The 21,695-nt window shown below is 62.7% G+C and overlaps 1 protein-coding gene and 2 long non-coding RNA genes across 7 annotated transcripts; 1 reads left to right on the forward strand and 2 right to left on the reverse strand.

The window, feature by feature from the left end:
- Positions 1-133: 133 nt before the first annotated feature.
- LOC116441208 lies at positions 134-6,883 on the reverse strand. Of its 2 annotated transcripts, XR_004238987.1 has the most exons (4): positions 6,745-6,883; positions 2,888-2,940; positions 2,719-2,820; positions 134-2,213 (listed from the first exon to the last, which is right to left on the reverse strand). It is a non-coding gene; the product is annotated as an uncharacterized LOC116441208 (long non-coding RNA). The 2 variants fall into 2 exon arrangements; XR_004238976.1 differs by having other exon boundaries at positions 134-2,820.
- Positions 6,884-7,076: 193 nt separating this feature from the next.
- Positions 7,077-9,581, forward strand: LOC116441065. The gene is made up of 2 exons (XR_004238874.1): positions 7,077-7,396; positions 8,904-9,581. It is a non-coding gene; the product is annotated as an uncharacterized LOC116441065 (long non-coding RNA).
- An 89-nt stretch (positions 9,582-9,670) lies between these two features.
- On the reverse strand, positions 9,671-16,917 carry CSPG5 (chondroitin sulfate proteoglycan 5). 4 transcript variants are annotated; one of them, XM_032097384.1, is made up of 5 exons: positions 16,785-16,917; positions 13,988-15,236; positions 12,801-12,989; positions 11,775-11,847; positions 9,671-10,070 (listed from the first exon to the last, which is right to left on the reverse strand). In XM_032097384.1, exons 1-5 carry the CDS (start codon positions 16,846-16,848, stop codon positions 9,909-9,911), a joined length of 1,737 nt encoding a protein of 578 aa, XP_031953275.1. In that variant the 5' UTR covers positions 16,849-16,917; the 3' UTR covers positions 9,671-9,908. The 4 variants fall into 4 exon arrangements, with proteins under 4 accessions (XP_031953275.1, XP_031950933.1, XP_031951671.1 ...); XM_032095042.1 differs by lacking the exon at positions 16,785-16,917 and adding an exon at positions 15,724-16,467; XM_032095780.1 differs by lacking the exon at positions 16,785-16,917 and adding an exon at positions 15,840-16,463.
- Between the last annotated feature and the right edge of the window lie 4,778 nt (positions 16,918-21,695).

Genomic DNA, 21,695 nt, shown 5'->3' on the forward strand with positions numbered 1-21,695 from the left:
TTCGGTGACCAAAAATGATCTGCAGCAGCCCCTGAGCAGTAACAGCAAATTTACTATGCATAACCACCAAAATCCACATTCTTTGGTGTAATTTTTGCCTCCGAGCCTGAAATTGAGTTTTTCGGCACTTAATTCACCTTTTCATTTGCTCCAGCAAAGCTTTTGTAACCGTATGAGTTTCATCATGGAAGCAGGGATTGCCCTGCTGAGGGGAGATGTGCCGGAGCTGCAGAGATGATTCTGGAGCCCGGGAGGTGCCAGGGGGACTGGAGAGAAGCCAGTGGAGCCTGGGATGTGCCAAGGAGCCTGAAGAGTAACTTCTGGAGCCCGGGATGTGCTCCAGAATGAGACATGCAGAGGGGTTGCTGCGGGAGTCTGGGAAGTGCTGGGGAGGCTGCAGAGATGATTCTGGAGCCAGGGATGTGCCAGGGGGATTGGAGAGCAGAAAGTGGAGCCCAGGATGTGCTGAGGAGACGCTGCTGGAGCCCGGGATGCTGCTCTGTGAGCATTAGGGGGCATCCCACGATGCGATAAAAGCACGGAACGGGGACGGAGGCACTGCCGAGGCTCAGCACAGCTCATCCATCGGTGCTGCGCGACTGTGTGGGTTTAGAAGCGGGATTCCACGGGAGAAGGGCACAAACCTGTGGGAAACAGGGCTGCCGCCATCTGGGGAAGCCCCTGAGCTGCAGATTCCTGGGAAAAGAGCTGTGGGAACACAAGAGGTGCTTGCCTCGGTGTTCCCTCGCCTTCCCCTAGAATGAGTCTCGTAGGAGAGATGGGCTGTGCGAGGATTTGGCTGAGGCACCGCGGCCGCGCCTCTGTCCTTATTCCTTATGTTTGTGTGTGTGTGTGCTACCTCTGAAATTCCCCATCCTGCTCTCCAGCCCTGCTTGGGAGCGCTCAGGACGAGCCGGCAGCCCCCGAGGTCCCCCAGAGCTCTGCCGCAGAGAGCGCTTGTGCCGGCCCCTTCCTTCCTGTGCCCGACCGGGCGGCCACTGAAAGGAACTGCCTCTCTTCTTTCCCTTTGATGCCTTCAGTCCTGTAAAAGCTGGAGCTGAAAGCTTCTTTAAAAGTCCAAACCGCTTTGCTTTTGTTCTCCCTCCCTTTCAGGGAGCTGGGAACCCCGCTCCGGTGCCGGGGAGCGCAGGAACCAGTCCCTGCCCTGTGCTGGTGCAGCCAGAGCCCGAATTCCTTCGGCAGCCTTTGAGAGAGCCTGGCTCCCTCCTGGCTCCTGGGTCACAGGGCTTGGCTGCAGAGCCCATTCCGACGGCAAGGGCGGCTCGCAGAGCCCGGAGGAGTTCCTGGAGGTGTTCCTACCTGCCTGCATTTGTATGCGAGCGGAGCCACCGCTCAGACACCTTTTGTCTGCACTGTCACGCTTCCCTCCCTGTGGCACTCCCTTCCCGGCTCCTTCAGGAGCCGCAGAGCCCGGAATGCCTTGTAAATGAAATGTAAAATCCTCTCTTTTTCTCTTCCCAGTGGGAGGGGGACCAGAACCGCATGCAAAGTGCAGCTGCATCTCTCAAAACACCTCTTGTCCTTCCTAATGTATTCCTTCCCACATCCCAGGACTTGTTACCGTGCGAAGGCAGTGAGGATTTTGCTGTTAAAACTGGTGCCCCTTCCCTCCCATCTGCTCCATGCCTATTTCCAGTATTTATCATGGAGCTGTTTCCCAGAGGAGCCATATGGGATCCATAGGTATCCGCACTGCTTCCAATGAAACCCCTGTGTAGAGCAGTGAGTGAAAAGCAATTCATGCCCAAAAGTAGAAAAAAACCACAACAGAACAAATAAAAGCAATTAATCTTGCAGTGTTTGAGGTGATTCCCAAGAGCCTGGCAGGGAAGGGAAGCTGAACCCACCAGGTTTCATGATGTGAGTGTGTGGAAAATGATTTTTAGGGAGAAAACACTTTGATTTACCTCCTGTGATTGTTGCTTATTGCTGAGCTATCCAGGATGGATTTGAGTGCACAAATCCCGTTTCACCGCAGCAGAAGGAGGGTTTTCTTCTCTCGGGACACCTCGGCTGCTGCTGACACAATGCCAAGTGCTTCGGAGTCATAAAGGATCACCAGAGCTGTGGGGCCAGCGGGGGTTAACGGGAGCAGATGTTGGCCGAGTCAATGGCCAGGGAAGAAAAGAACGGGACACGTTCCGGTGTAAATTCCGCCTCCTCAATGCCCGCCCTGACACGGCAAAGAGCAGCTGGAAGGAATAATGGATGAGCTGAACCAGGTGCTGAATTTCTCTGAAGAAATGCAAGAGGCAGAGTTTGAAAAGAATTGCGAAGGCGGGAGGTCCCTCCCTGTGACAAGGAGCAGGGACCCGGGTCCGGTGGGACAGGCAGGGCTGTTCCCGGTGTCACCAGCCCTCCTGCCTTTCCCAGAGCCCTTTTCTCTAGGAAAACTCAGGGAAAACCAGCCTCTCTTGGACCTTCCCGTCTCTTTTAGCTTGGCAGGGTTGGGAGAAGTGCTGCCGATGAAACCAAGTCCTCCGGGCATTTACAAACATTCTGGTCTGCGATCCGAGGCTGCAGACCATGGAGTAATTTGGGTTGGGCTGCAGGGACAAAGCGCAAAGGAGGGCACAAGGAAAATAAATATGGATTTAGATCCTGAGGACGTGGTGAAATGGCCGGGACACCTGAGCTGCCTTTAAAAGACTCCAACAAAAGCACAGAATAGCATCAGCTCCTGTCTCTCTCTTTTACCTTCTCCTTCCACTGTTTGCCTGGGGCCAGATCTTCAGGATGGAGTTATTCTCACCTCGGAGTGTTCCTTGTGCTGCAAGATTTCATGGGAGACTGATAAAACTGGGACAGAAAAATACAAGATAAATAGAGAAAATTGACATTTATTTTTTCCCATTTCAAATCTTACTTTTTGCTTGCTCGTATCCATATAAACAAACGCATCCCCCGTGAAAGGAGCAACTGTAAAAAATGTTGGAAAAAATGATGAGGACTGAGCTGATAAACCTGCTCCACACGCTCTGGCAGAGGGAGGGAAGAGCTGGGCTGACATTTCTGATGGAAGAAAAGCAGGATCACTGAGCATGAGGCCGGAGGGACCCGGAGAGGCCGCTTGGATGGAGCAACACCTGCCGCCAGCAAAATCTGCTCAGCTCCAACCTTCCCTGGCAGATGTTTGTCCAGCCTGTTCCCAGAAACCCTCAGCGGCCACGACTCCCCACCCTCGCTTGGCATTTCTTTCCAGCCCCCCTTTATTCCCACTCCGTAGCCCCGTGTCACCCAGGCATCCCTCGCTGGCTTTATCCGTGGTTCTTTTGCTGATTGCTCGTGGCTGTGGAGAATAATTCACTGCCTTCATAAAGCAGGGAGAAAAACAAACCAGTCTGGATTCAATTTTCAGGTCACCTTTAAAATTCACTTGACCATTTCAAAGCAAAATGCAGCTGGCTCTCCACGAGGGACCTCCAGGGCTTTTGCAAAAGAGACTGGACAATTCCTGGGGAACGTGCTGAATCCAGCAGGGATCTGGCAGCAAAGCTGTCTCAACACAAAGTTCCTCAGTTGTCTCAGCAGGGAACCACCGAGGTCCTGAGCAAAGTGGGATTGAGGATGGCTCTGAGCCAAGTGGGATCGAAGCCGGCAGGAAAAGTGCTGTCCCCTCTCCCAGATCCAGGTGTTTGGCTGCCTAAAGCCACTGCTCTCTGCCAGATCCTCTGTGCCTGCTCATCCCTCACACTCCTTGCCCCCTTCAGCCACTCCTTCTCCTCATTTTGCCCCATCCTGCTATTCCCCTCTCCCCTCTGACCATGCTTTGCAGCACTTCCATCTCCCCCTTCCAACTCTTGCTCACAGAGCTCTCCCACAGCTCCTCTTTTCCTGCCCTCTCCTCTTCCTGCTGACCCCATGTACAACATCCAGCAGCCTGAGGACAACAGACACCTCCAGAGATCCCCTTCTCCACCCACACCTGTGTCCCAGGCCTGGATCACCATGCAGAGCTGGAGTTCAGAAGCTACAAAAGAATCTCTGCATTTTCTCCCAAATCCTTCCTGAAATCTCCTCTTTTCCAGCAAAACCCCACCAAGTTTGACTGGTCTTGTCTGCCATGGCAGCCAGTGTTGTCTCACTGCTTCTCTGTGCTCCACAGCCCACCAGATTGTCCCATCTGCCGTCTCTTGCCTTGATGTGAGATTCTCGGCTCTGACACCAGAGCTGCATTTTCACGCTGCATTTTTGTAGCTCCCAGCAAAAGGTGATGGAGACTCCTGGGTGCTCCTGCAGGAGGGCTCCAGATTCCTTTAATAAATGCAAATTGCATACACAGATTGAATCACTGGGTTCTGGAGTGGGTTGGGTGGAAAGGGGCCTTAGAGTTCATCCCATTCTAGGGACACCTCCCACTGTCCCAGGTTGCTCCCAGCCCCGTCCAGCCTGGCCTTGGACACTGCCAGGGATCCAGGGGCAGCCACAGCTGCTTCTGGGCAGCTGTGCCAGGGCTGGACAGCCCTTTCCACGAAGGAATTTTCCCAATATCCAACCTGAACCATTGGCACAACGTTCCCCCTTGTCCTGTCCCCTGCTCCCTGGGAGCAGTGCTTGACCCCCGCCTGGCTGCCCCCTCCTGTCAGGGAGCTGTGGAGTCTTTCAGATACTGTTCCCATGTCTCCCTTGGGCTCCAGTTCTCCCCACTGCCCACCAGTCTGTCCTGAATCTCTCTTCTTGCTTCTCCTGGACCTTCTCCTGTGGTTTCCACCTTTCCTTACATGACATGCCCCAAACTGGACCTGCTCCTGTAAACCCTCAGCTATCCCTTGTGCTGCCAAACACCTCTCAGGTGGCTTTAACTGGTTTTCCAAGCACCCCAGGATGAGGTTCCGAGAGTCGGGAGCAGTCTGGGTGTGCTGTTTAATATTCCCCTTACTGCAGTCATGGCTCTCTCGGCAGCAGCCCAGCACCTTATTATTGTGGTGGGCATCTGCTTGCACTTGGCATCTTTAAAGGCTGGGGGTTTTAAAAGGTTTTAAAACAAGCTGGTGATCCCCCTGAGTTCCCAGCCTCCTTTGCCAGCCACCTCCCTCCTTCCCTGGGTCCAGACCAATGCTCCCTTGCTCATTCTCCTCCTGCTGATGGAGCCTTTTCTTCTTCTCCTTAATGAATCCTTCCTATTTCCATCTCAATTTGGCCTTTCTGATGTCCCCCCACATGCTTATGCTCCCCTTGTAACTGTCCTTAGTAATTTGACCTAGTTCCCATTTCCCATAAACCTTTTTTGTTGAGCCTGAGGTCGGTGAGGAGCTTGCGATGTAGCCAGGCTGGTTCCTGCTACATTTCCTATTGGGATGGGTTCTGTGTGTGCTGCTTGCAGCGTTTCTTTGAAGTCCCGCCAGTTTCCTCAACTCCTTTCACTTTTAAACATGCCTCCCATCAGATCCTACTTCCCGCTTCTCCAAAAGTCTCGGCGTCCCTTGTCTTTATTTTCCCCTTTTCTCCCACATCCCTCCATGAGGGGTGTGAGCTCGGGCACTCCATGCACAGTCTTGGCCGGTTTTCCTCCTGCCTTTACATTCCAAACCAGTGTCTGGTGCTGGTTGCTGCCCGTGCCCCGCTCTGTCCCTCTCCCAGTGGCACCAGTCAGCCCAGTGACAGCAGTGACGCAGAGGAGCCGCCCTGCCTGGAGCCGTCCCAGCCCTCGCCGGCGTCAGCGGGCACATGCCCAGCTCTTCGTTCCCACACTGGGCATTTTACAGTTCACGAAGTTAAGAGGATTTTGCTTTTCTCCTCTCTCTAAATCCAATGCGGAGTCAGTTTAATACTGGACTCGCTCCCTGTTACAGCCAGGCTGCGAGTAATGGAGTAATTGGTATTTCCCAGCACTAAATACTGGGATCCCGGGGCTTTCTGGCTACACAAATACCAGTTACGGGCTCCTCCCAGCCAGGAGGCAGCCCAGCACTGCTGGGAACACCGGGATGTCACAGGAGATGCTCCCAGGAGCTCTCCACAGTGACCTAGAGGAATGTCCCCTCCCAAGCCTTCGGCTCATCCTGGGGTTCACTGCATAACGCTCCTGTGCTGGGGGTCAGCAGAGCTGCTGACCAGGGATGGTCCAGAAGGGTTTGGGAATGGTTCCTCAAGCCTGACCAGCCCTGGGAGCTGGAGGTGGGACTGCAAGGGTGGGATTCATCCGACCGCTGTAGCTGTGTGTGATGGAGCCACGGGTGAACGGGGCCAGACTGTGCCGTGGTGGAAGATGCAGGACAGAAGCACCAAGGAAAGGAAAGGAGACAGCCCGCCTCATCTTCCAAATATTCCTCCAAGGGAAAGGGTGTGGAGCCAGCCCTCAGGTGAGGAAATGTCCTCAGAGGTGTCTAGAAGGGGACAAGGGATGGACATGGCACAGCCAGCTCCTGGCACCTCAGGGAGGGACAGACCAACCTGGCATCCCAAAGGAGCAGCATCCTGACCGTAGGTGTTGAGCACAGTTTGGGGTGTGCGGGGGCTGATCAGGACACTGAGCTGCTGCCACCTCCTTCTCCAGCCCTTCACGCTCCTGACCAGCGCCCGACTGGTGAATCAGGACACTTGGTTGGTGAATCAAGATTCGGTCGGTGAGTTGGGACTTTTGGCCATTGAATCAGGACTCAGCCAGTGATCGGGACTCTCAGCTGGTGAATCAGGACTCAGCCAATGGTCAGGACTCTCGCCCAGTGAACCTGGACTCTTGGTTGGTGAATGTGGACTCTTGGTCGGTGAATCGGGACTCACCTAATGAATCCCGACTCCGGATATTTTGTTTCAGGCAGCCGGAGTTTGTCAAGGGAAGAAAGGCTCCTTGTCTCGGGGTCGTGGCTCTAATCCTGTTATGTGTCTGCGAGAGAAAAGAGGACGGCGGAGAGAGGAGGACAGGCCCACTGCCGATGCCAATTCCCTGCCCGCATCCCGTGCCAGCCCTTTCTGGCCACAACGGGCCATCTCCCCTCCCAGCAAACCAACCAAGCATTGAAATTTAATAGCTCTCCGGCCTCTCTCTCCATCCCAGTGATTAGGCCTGTGATTAAAGCCCATGTGTTGCTCTGCTGGCTGGGAGGCAAATTCCTCCATAGGGCCCGTGAAATCGGCTCCGAGCACGGTACACGGCGCCTGCTCCTCGCCTTTCCCGTGTCTGACCAGGCGCTGACGGGGAGCCCTCGGATAACCCCATCCATCCCTCCAGACCACGCTCCTCCCTGCTCTGGGAAAGCCAGAGGGGATAAGAGCCCGCGGGCTGGGGCTCGGCTGGTACCCCCGGGGGAGATGGAGGCACGGCGAGGGACACTGACCCCGGAGCCAGATGGGGCTCCAGGGCTCGTGGCCGGCTGGAGCGAGGCAGGGAACGGAGGCTGTGCCTTCCCGTGGGAGACAGGAGCACGCCAGGAAGGTGAGTAGGGTCTGAGGGAGCGGGAGCAGCCAGGGGGAATGATGGGGTCAGAACAATACCCCAGAGCAGGGGCACAGGGCGACAAATCCCCCAGCGCTCCCAACCTGTGTGTGAGCAGGAGCATCCTTAAACCTGCTTAAATCCTTGTGACCCAGTTTTGTCCTGAATCCCAGTAAGTCCCTCCAGCCCGTGGGGGTGAGCGGCTGCAGCCGAGGATGGCTCCTGAATCCAGGACTCCTCTGTGGGTCATCCCTCACAGCTCCGAGATAGGGCCTGCACCGAGGAGCCACCGCCCGCCTTTGTGGAGGGGACGGTCCCACTGCTGACCCGGACCACACTGGGCTTCTTGGAAGGGACAAAAACGGGTGGCGAGGGAATGTGGGCACCGCTCCAAGGTGGGCACCTCTGCGTGGGGCCACGGCAGGTCCAGGGTGGATGGGCTGTGCCAGGGTTGAGGGCCTGTGCCGTGTCACCCTCAGCTCCACGATGTCACTGTCCATGATGGATGGGCTGTGCTGGGACGGAGGGGCTGTGCCACGTCACCCTCACCTCCATGGTGTCACTGTCCTGTGCTGTGCCAGCCTCACCTCCACGGTGACACCACGGCAGATGTCTCCCCAGGCAGTGTCCAGCCGGCCGGACCCACAGGCACCGTGAGGAAGGATCCCAGTGAGGAGCAGACGGTTTCCAGATCCCACCACACAGCCCTGGGTGGACTCGCTCCTTGGCTGCCCCATCCCGTTCTGTGTCTCCCTGCATCCCACCTTGCTGATTCCCTCCAAGGGCAGCTGGAGATGAGGGGTGCCTCCCTCATCCTGCACTGCCCCTGCCTCCTCTTCCCTGCATCACCCACAACGCTACCTCATCCTCGCATTCCCAATCCCCTCCAACATCCCTCTCCTCACACAACCATTTCTTCTCCCCTCACTGCTCACACACAAGCACAGATCCTCTCCCATCACAGCGATGCTCATCCCACTCCAGCTCCCTTTCCCTCCCTCCCCGTCCCACAGGAAGCCTGTGCCCAGCCTCTGCCCATGCCAGGACATCCCACCTTTCCTCGGGGTTTCCTCAGGCATCAGCATCTCCTCTCTGCTCTGCTGGGCTCTGGCTCCACCAGCACAACTCTCTCCCCCCGCCCCACCCTTTTTGTTGCTGTGTCCACGTTCCCAGTGCTCTATCCATGGTTGTACCTGTCCTGCAGCTCCGTGCTGGAAGGGGAATGGCAAAGACCAAACCCTGCCGGTGCCGGTGAGCCGCTCGCTCTGCCTCGCATGACTGCCGGGATCGACTGCCGGCTCCCTCCACCACTCCTCAGTTTTTAATCTCCCCGAGCAAGCCGAGAATTAATTATTTAGCAGCTCACAGAACGCATCGGGAACATCCGATCCACGCGGAGCTGCGGCTCTGGCTCCCACCTGCTCCGGGAGAGCGCCGGCTGCATCCCTGACGTGCCGCACACTTAATATTGTGTGGTGATTAATGGCTTTGTGTCCTCTCTCCCAAGGAACCCAGAGTGTTGGCTTGTGGATGAATCCATCTCCAGAAGAAATCAGTTCCTGCTGGAAGCAAGACGGAGCCATGGCTGGAGGGGAGGGTGGTGGGAGTGCTGGGACTCCCTGGGGAGAGATCCCCGCTCCATGCTCGATCCTGGGGGATGGCAGCAGGGCCAGCCTGACCTTGCCAAAGCCACTGGGACAGTGGCACCGGTTCCTCTCCATGCAGATGGAAACTGGGAGCAGGGGGGTGACAACCCTGGGGCGTCTCACCCAAAATCCCGCTGACAGCCTGGTCAGCTCCACTGAAGGAGGCTGTTGGAGCAGGAGTGGTTGGGAGCCGTCACCCCGTGTGCAGCCACACTGTTTGGGGGGACTCATGGTGGGGACAGGGATGGGGATGGAGCAAACCCTGGAGCAGCCCAGGCACCTCCACCAGACATCCCAGGGTGTCCCATCTGCTCCCAAGCGTGTCCGGGGTGGCAGGATGTGCTGCACCCCTGGCCTGGCAGAGGCAGGAAGGTGCCTGGAGAGGGTGAGAAGGGGGGACCAGGCACCCACCACCCCCGGGTGACGCTCAGATGGGACCCTGTGCAAGCAGGGACTGAATCCCGCCATGTCCATGTCGGGAGATCGCAGGCACCGGCAAGAGGCTTAACTTTAAAAAAAAAATGGTTTATTTATTTCAAGATATTCCTCTTTTTTTTTTTTTCCCTCCTTTTTTGTTGTTTTCACCTGTATTTCAAAAAAAGTGGGGCAAAAGTACAAAAAAAGTCAGTTGCGGAACGGCAAAGGTTTAGAAATCACAGCGCGGAACGAACCCAAGCGAGAAACACGGAGCACGAACCAAACACCCCCACGACACGGCCGAATTATGACTGGATTTTTTGTTTTCCTCTGTACAAAACACACCAAAGCATGCCACGGAGCGGGAAGGGACACAGCGGCGGGAGGAGACGGCTGTGGATGCGGGGGGAGCCTGGCTCCCGCTCCGCTCCCGCTCCCGTCCCCGCCTCTCACGTCAGGTTGTTCTGGAGGCAGTTGAGCTCCCCCACGTCCTGCTCCCCTTTGCCGCCGTCGTGCTTGGGCGACGTCGAGTTGTGGATGTTAAACGGCTCCTCGTCCTTCAGGCAGGATTTCAGCGAGTCCTGCAGCTTGTGGGGAGCGCCGGGATCATCCTGCGGGAGAGACGGGGGTCAGGGCCGGGCCGTGATGGGGGCGAGACTCAGTGAGGGCACCGATGTCTCACTGACCCCTTGCAGAGAGCCACTGGAGGGGACAAATGTCCCCCCCCCAGCGCAGATGGCGGCACGGGGGGCCCGTGGTGCTCCCGGCGCGGGGCGAGGGTCCGACCCCCCCGCGGTGACGCCGTCCCCCAGCACAGCCTCCCCACCTCGGGGTGCTGCGGCTCCCAAAGCCAACAGCGCCCACGAGCCGTGCCAGCCGCAGGAGCCTGTGCCAGCCACAGGCACATCCCCCCCGGCCATCCCGCCCACCGTTCCCACCCGATTCCTCTTCCCGTTCCCAGCCCGGCGCAGCTCCTCGTCCCCGCGACAATCAGTCACTCCCGGCGGCGCTTGGCAGGAGGCCAGAGGGGTTGGATTTATTGCGGTTCCTCAGCGTACAGCCGGTGCCCCCGCGCCGCTGGCAGAGCCGGGCACGCCTCTTCCCGACGTCCCCCCGCTGGAGCATCTTCCCCGCGCCGGGGCTGGGCTGTGCCCCGAGTCTGTCCCGCATCCACGGGGAGAGCGGTCCCTCGGCACCGGGGCCGAGCTCCGGCCGCGCTGGGTGCGGCTGTGCCCGCACGGTCCCGGCGGCGCTGGCGGGGCAGGATGAGCCCCGGCCTGGGGGGTGCCAGGGCGGGCCGGGCCGGGCCGCGGTGGGTACGGTGCTCCCGGTGCCACACGGAGAGCGGCAGATGGACGGGGATACCCAAGGGCCGGCGTCACACAGGGACAGGATTCTCCATCTCCTGGGCAGTGACGTCCGGCCAGTCCGGAGCTGGTGCCATTGGCTCCACCGCTGCAGGATCCTCAGAAACCCCTTTCTAGGGGGGTTGACCCTGCTGACCCCTCCTCATCCTTGGAGTGCTGCATCCCAGGCAGCGCGTGCCGAACCCTCCACATCCGGAGGGGACGAGGGATGTGTCAGAGCCCGGCGAGACACCGGGGAGCGGCACCGAGTTCATCCCGAGTTTCATCCTCTCGGCAGCGGGGAGGGGGCCGGCCCCGGAGCCTCCTGCCAGGACGGCCGGGCCGCGCCGACGCTACGGCTGCTAAAGGCGGTCGGAAGACGGGAACACCGGCCATGGATAGGGAAAGGCTAAAGGGACCTACGCTCCTCCTCCGGCTCGCGCTCCGCAAAGCCCTTCGCTTCTCTCTGTTCCGAGTCGAAAGACAGGAGGTTGGAAGGGCATCCCGGGGGATGCCGGTGGGTGCGCCCCAACCGCAGCAGCAGCCCGGAGCGTGTCATCCTCCAGCATCTGGAGTCATCTGCTGGTCCTGCCCAGTGATGCCACAGCCAGGGAGCATCATCTGCCCCGGCTGTCCCCTCCCTGAAAATTCTGGCACACCCACCCCTGCCACCCACGCATGGAGCCAAAGCCACCGGGAACTCGGGATGCTGGCTCCCCGAGGAGCCACATAGGCAGGAGGGGACAGGGAAGGGACAGGGGGGTGACACTGACCCCCTGCCTGGCCTGGGTCCAGTTTAGGTCATTGGGAACTGACCAGCGAGGGGACAGATTTGTGACCATGGCAGGATGGGGGGGACAGGAGGGCAGTGCTGGGGTCATGGAGGGGGCATAGGTGAGAGGTCACCAGACAGAGGGACAAGGACAGGATAGAAAGTGGGAGGGGGGACGGTGCCACACAGCTCCTTACGTTTGGGTGGGAGCCCTCGGCGATGGTGGAGAGGGAGAAGTTGTCGTTGTGCAGCTCGGACGGGGTGCGGTATCTGCGGGGGGCAGGAGAGCAGGGGTGAGAGCAGGACCCCCCAACAGCCCCCGCCCACGTTGTGGGGTGACCCTGGTTTGGGGGGGTTAACTGGTCCCAGCGCTGGAGGTCTGGGGGGTAAATGCCCATAGGGATGGAATTTTGGGCTAAATGCCCCCAGATCTGGGGGTTTTGGAGGGATAAATACCCCTACACTGGGGGTTTTGGGGTTTTATACCCCCAGCTGTGAGGATTTGGGGAGCTAAATGCCCCCAAATCCGGAGGACTTGGTTACTTAATATCCCCAGGGATGGAGGTCTACAGGATTTAATATCCTGAACTGGATGGAGGTTTGGAGACTAAACGTCCCCAGGAATGGAGTTGAGGCTAAATGAGCCCAATGTGACATTTTGGGGGGCTCGGTGCCCCCAGCTCTGGCGTTTTAGGGTAGCCGGGCTCCGGGCAGGGGAGCGGGAAGGGCAGCCCGGGGCAGGGCTGGAGAGGGAGACCCGGGAGCTGGCACGGAGCTTCCCTGCTAATTACACTTGGCATTTCCAAACACTAATTAACAGCTCATTAGGGAGCGGGCTGGGAAGGCTCCCTCCTCCCTGCTCCAGGAGCTGGGCAGCAATGGCTGGGGCAGGGAGATGACCCCGAAGCCTTCCCTGTCTCCCCCCCACCCCTGTCCCCAGCCGGACCGTCCCCGATGGCAGCACAGCCGGTATCCCCAGATCCCAGCGAAGCAGATTAACTGGTGCCAGTCAGGAGCAGCTTTAAGGGATTAACCGTGGAGCAAGAGGCACATCCACGTCTCCCGCCTCCGGGAGCTTTCCCACCCGCCGTCCCCGCGCCCCCACCGGCACCGGGGGTCCCGGTGACGCCAAAGGACGGGCTGGCACCAGCGCGGGCGGGGGCTGAGCCCGCCCGGCGGCCGCGGGGTGTTTGGGGCCCGCCCGGGGTGTCCCCGTCACTCACTTGGTCTTGCGCAGTTTGCTGTTCTCCGTCTTGAGCAGGTAGAGCTTCTTGGCGAAGAACACGGTGAGCATGAAGAGCAGCAGCACCACGAGCGCGGCCGAGCCCACGGCCACGCACATCACCTGGAAGTCGGTGACGATGGACTCGCAGCGCGTGCCCTTGTGCCACGTGTAGTCCTGCGTGTTGCACCTGCCGGGGGACGCGGTCAGAGGGATGCCCCGCCCCAAAACGCGTCCCCCCGCCCCAAAACGTGCCCCCGTCCCACAGAGCATCCTCGGGGGATGCGGTGTTTGTACCTGGGGGGATTACGGGTGTCTGAGGGGCATGGGACTAGCGGGTCCCCGAGGGGGGTGACACCGAGGGAGATGGGGACACTGGGGGATGCCAGGAGGGGGGTCCGGGTGTCCCAGACGGTGCTGGTGCCCCGCACCGGCGGCTTCCAGCCCCAGCGGCGGTGGGAGCAGGGAGGGGGCCCCCCAGGCCCCCCGAGCGGGCGGGCTCGGTGCCAGCCGCAGGGCACATCCCGGTGCGTGCGGCACAGCCGGCATCGGCCTCCCGGGCACAATCTGCCGGGGCCGATTAGCGCGGCTGCCCCGCAGCCTCGGCTGCGCGGCCCTGACCTAATTCCTGCCCAGCCGCCTCTCGGGGGGCAGGGAAACCCCTCTGCATCCCGGCGGGATGGGGCTGCGGGGGGGCACCGGGCTGGGGTGCAGGGGGATGGAGAGCCCGGGAATGGGGTGCCAAGGGCATGGAAAGGTCCGGAATGGAATGTACAAAGGATGGAAAGACTGGGAATGGGGCGTCAGGGGGATGGAGAGCCCAGGGATGGAGTAGAAAGACGGGAGATGCCAGGAATGGGTTGCAGGGAGATGGAAACACTGGGAATAGGGTGCATGGGTGGTGGAGAGCCCAGGGATAGGGTACAGGGGGATGGAGAGCCCAGGGATGGGATGCATGGAGTATGGAGAGACTGGGAGTGGGGGTGCACAAGGGATGGAAAGACTGGGAATGAGATACTGGGAATGGAGAACCTGGGGATGAGCTGCAGGGGGATGGAAAGACTGGGCATGGGGTATGGGGGACGGAGAGCCTGGGGATGGGGCGCAGGGGATGATGTGCCCAGGAATGGTGTGCCCAGGGATGGCGAGCCCCCACACCCCCCAGCCCGCCGGGGCCCCATCCCTTACCGGCAGAAGGCCCCGTGGCTCTCCACCAGGTAGCACTGGCCGCCGTTGTGGCAGTAGCTGGGGACGAGGTCGCACAGGGAGCGGCAGGAGCTGTTGTGCCGCACGTACCCGCTCCGGCACTCGGAGCCGTTCTCGGGCGGGCCCCGCTCCCCCGGCCGCGGCCAGGCCGTGGGGCTGCCCCCGGACACTCCGGGCGGCGGCGGCGGGGCCGCGGCACGGTGCCCGGTGGGCCGGGGGTCCTGCGGGGCCGGCGCGGCGCCGGGCGCGGCCGAGGTGGGCGGCCGGTAGCCGTTCTCGTCCTCCAGCCCCCCGTCTTCCTCCTCCTCCTCTTCCTCCTCGTCCTCCAGCTCGTCCTCGTCGTCCCCATCGGCGTAGAAGGAGGTGGTGGGGTAGAAATCGGCGTCGTCGAAGGGCGTGAAGTCGTCGTAGAGCTCGTGGAGGGCCCAGGGTGTGGCCGCCCCCTCGGGCTCCCGCCGCCGCGCCGAGCCGGCCGCCCCCCGGCCGCCCCCGGGGAAGCCCCCCAGTCCCTCGCCCCCCTCGAACAGGTCGTAGTAGTCAACGTCGATGATCTCCGAGCCCGTCCGGTCGGCCGGGGGCTTGGCCGGGCCCGTGGCGGCGGTGATGGGCTCCTGCAGCCACGTCAGATCCGTCCAGCCGCGAGCCCCCTGCGCTGGGGCCGGGCTGGAGGCGGCCGCCCAGAGCTCCGGGGGACCCCCCGAGTCCCCCCCGGCGGCGGGCACGGGGCTGGGCTCGCCCAGCACGGGGGTCCGCGGCGCGGCCGAGCCCCCGGCCGCCAGCAGGAGGTCGGATTCGGCAGAGTCGGTGGCGAGCTGGGGGCCGGGAGGGCTCGGCGGGGCGGCCGGGAGCCCCCCGAAGCTCCCCGCGCCGGGCGGGGAGGCGGGCGTGGGCCGGTCACCGCTCCCCGGCTCCTCGGGGCTGCCGAGGGCCACCGGCACCGTGCCCCCGTCCCCGGGCCAGGTCACGGCTCGGGGGGGCACGGCGCTGGCCTCGCCCTCCCCGGCGCAGCCCGGGCACCCCTCGGGCATGGCCGACGGCTCCGTGGTGGCCGTGCCCGCCCCGGGAGGCTCTAGCTGGGGTCCTGCCGCGGCCCCCCCGGCGCTGGTGCTGTTGCTGGGTCCCCCAGGGGGGTCTCCACTCGCCAGGTCCCATTTCGGGGGGCTGCTCTCCAACGAGCCCTCCCAGGCTCTCCCCTCGCCAACGCTGGAGTTTTGGGGGGGCCACGCGGATGCTGGAGGGGGGCAAGGAGAGAAAGACGTGTCAGAGGGGCCCCCGCACCCCCGGAAGGACGCGGCATCCTGGGGGGGGGGGTTCTAACAGGTCCCCACCTGCTCCACCTTGCACCCACCAGCACCACGACAAGGCATTTGGGGGGTTGGGGGGGGGCTGCACCCCGAATCCTTGAGCCTCTCCCGGGGACTGAAGGGGTGAACCCCACAGAAGGCCCCAGCTCTGCGGGTGCCCCCACACCCAACTCTGTGACGCCCCCCCCTCAGCACAGCCCCCCCAAACCAAGCTGCCCCTAGCCCTGCCCCCTCAGCTGCCCTTCAAGGGGATCCATCCCCCTGCAAATGGATCCAGTCCTCCCCCAGATGGATCCAGCCCCCACTGCAAGGGGAGCCAGCCCTCCCCCAAAAAAATCAGCCCCCCGTAAGGGGATCCAGGCCCCCCCCAAACAGATCCAGCCCTTCTCTGGTTCCTGTAAGTGCACTCCATACACGCTACGGGATCCAGCTCCCTGTAATGGGATCCAGCCCCCCCGCCCCATAGATCCGTCGGTCTTTGCGAGGGGATCCAGCCCCCTCTGCCTGCTGCGGATGCGGCCACTACACACGGCGGATCCAGCCCCTGCAGCGGGATCCAGCCCCTCTGCAATGGAATCCAGCCCCTTCCGAGGGGATCAGCCCTCTCTGGCTCCTGCACATCCATCCAGATACACAACAGGATCCAGCCCTTCCCACACCGGGATCCAGCCTCCTGCAAGCGCATCCAGCCCTCCTCCGGCTCGTGCGAGTGCCCCCCATCCACACAACCAGATCCCGCCCCTGCAAGGGGATCCAGCCCCTGCAACAGGATCCAGCTCCCTGCAAGGGTATCCAGCCCCTTTCCAAGGGTATCCAACTCCCCCTGCAATGGAATCCAGGCCCCTTCCAAGGGGATCCAACCCCCTCCGGTTCCTGCAAGTGCCCCCCATAATCCCAAGAGGATCCAGCCCCTGCAAGGGAATCCGGTCCCTCCTGCAAGGGGCTCCAGCCCTTCCCTAGCTCCTGCAGATGCTCCCCCTGCACACACGGGGATCCAGCCCCCGCCGCAAGGGCTCCGGCCCCGGGCAAGGGGATCCCGCCCGCCCTGCAAGGGGATCCAGCCCCACGCAAGGGCTCCGGCCCCCGGCAAGCGGATCCAGCCCTTCCTCCAAGGGGATCCAGCCCCACGCAAGGGATCCGGCCCCGGCAAGGGGATCCCGCCCGCCCTGCAAGGAGATCCAGCCCTTCCCCGGCTCCTGCAGATGCCCCCCCACATAAAGGGGCTTCAGCCCCCGGCAACAGGATCAACATCATCACCCCCCTGCAGTGGGATCCGACCCCCCGCCCAGGGGGATCCACCTTCCTGCGGGGGTGCAGCCCCCGGCAGTGGGATCCAGCCCCGGTGAAGGGATCCCCCCCACCCCGCAGCCCCCGCCCGGACCGCAGCCCCCCCGTCTCCCCACCCCGGGGATCCCCCCCGCCCCGGGATCCGCCCCCCCGTGCCCATCCCGTGTGTCCCCGGTCCCGGTACGCACCGAGGGCGCCGATCGCCAGCAGCAGGGCCAGGGCGCGGGGGGCGCGGGGGGCGCGGGGGGCCATGGCGGCATGGAGGGACCCCGGCTCCGCCACGGGGCCGGCACCGGCAGCGGCTCCGCCCGCCCCGCTCCGAGCGAGCCGCGCCGAGCCGAGCGGAGCCGCGCCGAGCCGGGGGGCCGGGCCGGGCGGCGGGGGCGGGACCGCGGACGCGGCGGCGGCTCCGGGCACGGGCACGGCACCCCCGGCACCCCGCGGGCAGCGCCGGGGGGCGCATCCCGGGACCCCCCAGCCTCGGGGATAACACACCCCGGGACCCTCAAGCATCGGCATCCCCGGAGGGGAACACGGGGGGCCACATCCCGACACCCCCCAACACCGAGGGACACACATCCTGGCACCCCCAGCATGGGTATCCTCTGGGGGGGACACCGGGGGGCACATTCCGGCACTCCCAGCATCGGGGGGACACCCCCCGGCACCCCCCGGCATCGCCATCCTCGGGGAGGGACACCGGGGAACACATCCCGGCACCAGCACCCCTGGGGCGGAGAACACAGAGGGCACATCCTGGCACCACTATCCCTGGAGGGACACACCCCGGCACCTCCCGCATCGGCATTCCTGGAGCAGGACACCGGGGACACATCCTGGCACCCCCCAGCACCGGGGGGGAACAGCCCCAGGAATCCCCGAGCGCCGGCATCCCCCTCTGGCCCCCCAAACTGCTCCTGCATGGGGCGGGGACCCCTCCCCGCACCAGCACCGGGATCCTCTCCCAGCATCCTCACCCGGTGCGGGGGGACCCCCACCCTGCCCCCAAACCCGCACTCCTGCACCGCCCCGGGGGCACCGCGGGGCTCCGGCCCAGGCGGGGCTGTGACGGCTCAGAGCGCCCAGGCAGAGACCCCCAGTGCCAGGCTGGACCCTCCTTGCTCCCCGCGTGGGTGCCCCACGGCCCTGGATCCTCTTGCCAGTGCCAGACTGGTCCAGTTGCCACCAGGTGCCACCGCGGCCTCTGTCACCAGTGACCTGTCCCCGCGGGCACCATGGGCTGGCCCCTCCAATGGGCAGGGGGGCGGGCAGGGGGGTGGGCAGGGGGCTGCTCCAGCCCGTGGCCCAGCGCCAGGAGCAGCGTCTGGATGAAGCCGGGGAAGAGCCGGGAGAGGGAAAGGGCGCGGACGTGCCCGGCCTCGCAATGGCCACGGGCCCCCGGGGTTCGCCGGCCCCTCGCCCCCAGAGCCCACCCCCGCAGGGTGTGGTGGCGGTGCTGGAGCAGCACCCGGGAACACCCCGGGCTGCTCTGGGGCCTCAGCCTGGACCCGTCCGTGGGACAGCGGCTGCTCCTTCGCTGTCCCTGCACCACTGGCTCCATGGATACCTCGTCCCCCTGAGGCCGGCACCGGCTCCCGGCTGGCCGAGGCCTCCCAAGGTCGCTGTGTGTCCTTGGACACCTCCACCTGCAGCGCAGGGATGTGTCTGTCATGGCTGCTCCACAACCTGCATCCCACATCGGGCATCCCACACCCTGCATCAGGCATCCTGCATCGTACTTCCCAAATCCTGCGCTGGGCATCGCACATCCCAAATCCTGCATCCCACGTCGGGCATCCCGCATCAGACACCCCGTATCCCACACCCCACAGCACCCACGCCACTGAAGGATGCTCCCTGGGTACCCCACTGCAGTGCCTCCCACTCCCACGTGGGACCCACATCAGCTCGGCCGTGACCCCCTCGTGTCCCCCCCGCCCCCATGGGCCGTGTGTGCAGGGGGCTGGGCTGGGGGGATGCCGGGAATGGGGGTCCCCTCTCCCCCCAGCAGCCGCGGCTCCTGGCCGGGCTCCGCGCCGGGAACAAGCCCAGCTCTGTCCCTCTCAAAGGGGGATTGAAGGGGCTGCACCTGCTTAGTATTCCCCAGGCTTCCGCCCCTGGATGCGTTTCCAAGGGGACCAGCCGAGGGGCCGCCAGGATGGATGGGGGGACATGGCCTTGACAGCCGGGAAAAGGGTTGGGAAGAGGCATCGGGGTCCCACAGGCTGGGGGGTCCCAGTGCCAGGTCCCTGCCTGGCAGCAGGAGGCTGAGGGGAGGCGGGTGGGATCCGGGAATGGGGATGGTGCTGGGATGGAGCCTGGGCAGGGCTTCCATGGGCAGCCCATGGAAGCTTCCAGCACCCACAGTAACTCCTGGGGGCAGGAAGCTGGTGGGGCTGGCAAGGACACCTGGGGCCACCTGTGCCAGGCCTGGAGCCACGCAGGGTCACATCTTGGACACCTCCATGGCCAGAGGCTCTGCCAGCCCTCAGGACAGCCCGGGCTGGTGTCCTGGAGCACCAGCTCCTCCTGTCCAGAGAGTTGTGTGGCCAGTGTCCCACGACAGCCCTGAGGCACCTCATCCAGGGGTGTCCCCCACCCTGAGGGATCCCGCTCCCACCCTCACTGGTGTCCCCTCAGGGTATCAACATCCCAGGAGCTCCAGCCAGTGTCACCGTGGGGTTCAGAGCCCCATGAGGGGGCTGAGACCTTGTGCTGGGGACAAGAGGGTGTGGGCATCCCCACCCTGCTGGAGGCTGCTCGCCTGCGCTCAGGGCATGGGGCCAGGACGTTCCCTGCAGGTCCCCTTTGCACGGGAGGAGCCCCCACCTCACACACAGGCCCCACACCCATCCCTGTGCCCACGGCTCTGGATCAGGGTGGGTGCCCCTGGGTGGGCAGAGCTCAGGGAGGGCGGTGGGTGCCGTGCACAGGCAGGAACATCCAGCCGGGGAGGATTCCGGAGCCTCGCAGGGGCGGAGCAGGGCTGAGCCCCAATGCGCCAATTCCACCACTGTGCCCAAACCCAGCACGGGGTTGAAGCCAGATCCCACCACAATCCTACAAACCTGCCTTGGATTGGGCTTCGTCAGCAGCAGAGGGTTGGATGAGGGACGGCAGGACAGACGGATGGACAGGATGGACAGACAGACAGATGGACAGTGACGGTGCTTCGGTCTCAAAGGAGAAATCCAGCACCAGCTCCCTCACTTGGGGAGAACCAGCTGCTCTTGCCAAGTCTGTGTTTTCCTGGGGGAATTACTCAGAATATGAAAGGTGATTTAAAAGTTTGGGAATTGCAGCCATCACTGGGGGCCTTCCCAGAGCGAATCCGTGAGCCCTGTCCATCGGTGCAGTGAGCTGGGGAGAGATCTCATCCCAAACCCCTTCCCTGCCCAGTTCAGCACTGGGACTGGAGCTTGCCCGTGGATCCTGCCCTACCTTGGGATCCCCAAAAGCCCACGGGAGGGGCTTTGCTCCCCCAGTCCTGCTTCACGCTCCTGCCAGTGCTCGGCTCAGTCCCTCAGCCCAGCTCATCCCGGCTGGCAGCTCCCAGTGCCCCAGTGGCCGTGGGGCAGCCCCACACCAGCACCTTCCTCCTCCCGCGGGGGCACCGCTGGCCGCAGGTGCCAGGTTGGATTGTGGTCCAGGATCCCATGGGGATGGACAGACAGACGGAGGCCAGGGGGAGGCACAGGCTCGGCTTGGATCCCCACCTTCCCAGCTCCCTCCCATCATCTGAGCATCAGGAATCGCCTCATCCCCGTGTCCAGTGAGGGGATCCAGACCCGCGGGATAGGGCAGGGGGGGCGATGGCAGGGCCAGGATGGGCCGGGCCAGCACTTCCCCCCAGCTTCTGCTCCTCCCATCGTCTTTCCCTCCCTCCTCAGCCAGGTACTGGAGAGGCTCAAGTCACCTTTCCCCCATTTTTCTTTCACTAACGAGTATTGGAAAAGTGCAAAGAAAATAAAGAATTGAATCAAAGAGCCAGGACTGAGGTTGGCGTTTCCTGCCCTGGCTCAGGCACCGCTCCCCTTGGACAAGTGAACCCTTCCCTGTCATAATATCCTGGATGTTGAGCCTGAGCCCAGGGCCGAGCCCAGCTCAGCCAGGCGGGGTTTTAGGGATAGCTTTGTCCTTGATTGGGGCTGGCACCGCCCGGGCTGGCTCTGAGGTGACGAGTCCCGATGCGACACCGAACGCTGGAGGAGCCGCCGCCGCATCGACCTTCAGCCTCCTCCGTGCTCAGCCCACAGCATCCAACCCCTTTCTGCAGGGAACAGATTCCCCCGCCCCGGATCCGGCACACGCCAAACTGCTCCCGACACCCCACTGATCCGAAAATCACCGCAATTCAAAGTCCTCGAAGCAGGAGCCGTGTTTGGGATTGCAGGAGCAGCTTGGGGAAGGATGCCGGAGGCACAAAAATACACAGATCCACAACCTCTGCATGTCCTGCGGCGCTGGAGCCGGGATCTTCCCAAAGAAACCCTTCCTGACCTGCACAGGGGCCGGTGCATTTGGGCCTGCAGAGGCAGAGCTGGTCCGGGCAGGGGCAGAGTCCAGTGTCCGAGAGGCCTCAGGCTGTGCCGGACATGCTGGAGGGGCAGAGCCCCTGGCTCGTTTCTCCCAGCCATTCCCGAGCCACATTGCCCTGGGGCTGCAGAGGGAAAAGGTGGGAGAGGTTTAATAATCACCTGTCCCAGCTCTGAGCTGCAGAGAGTGAGGAAAACCCTGAGCGAGGTGAGGCCGAGCTTTGGGGAGAGGGGCCGGCGGGGAGCTGCATCCCAAGGATGGAGCGCTGCATCCAAGGACACATCACACCTGCCAGCTGTGCCCAACTCCTTTCGTGTCTGTGAACGTGCACAGTCTGCACAGGTGGCAAATAAAGCTGTCCCTGACCGGGGTAAGTCACCGCGAGCGCCAGCACTGCTCCCACACCTTCCTCCTTCCCGCCTGTGGAACCCGGTTTAGTGCCTGTGATTTTGCCAAGAGGGCACTAAAGGCCCTTCAGAAAAGCTTTTCACCTCCAAGGCTTTGCTTTCATCACTGCTGGGAACGCGGGTGAGTCAAGGCGGCTGTTCCACACTCAGGACAAG

This window comes from Corvus moneduloides, chromosome 1, assembly GCF_009650955.1.
Source record: "Corvus moneduloides isolate bCorMon1 chromosome 1, bCorMon1.pri, whole genome shotgun sequence".
Classification (NCBI taxonomy): Eukaryota; Metazoa; Chordata; class Aves; order Passeriformes; family Corvidae; genus Corvus; species Corvus moneduloides.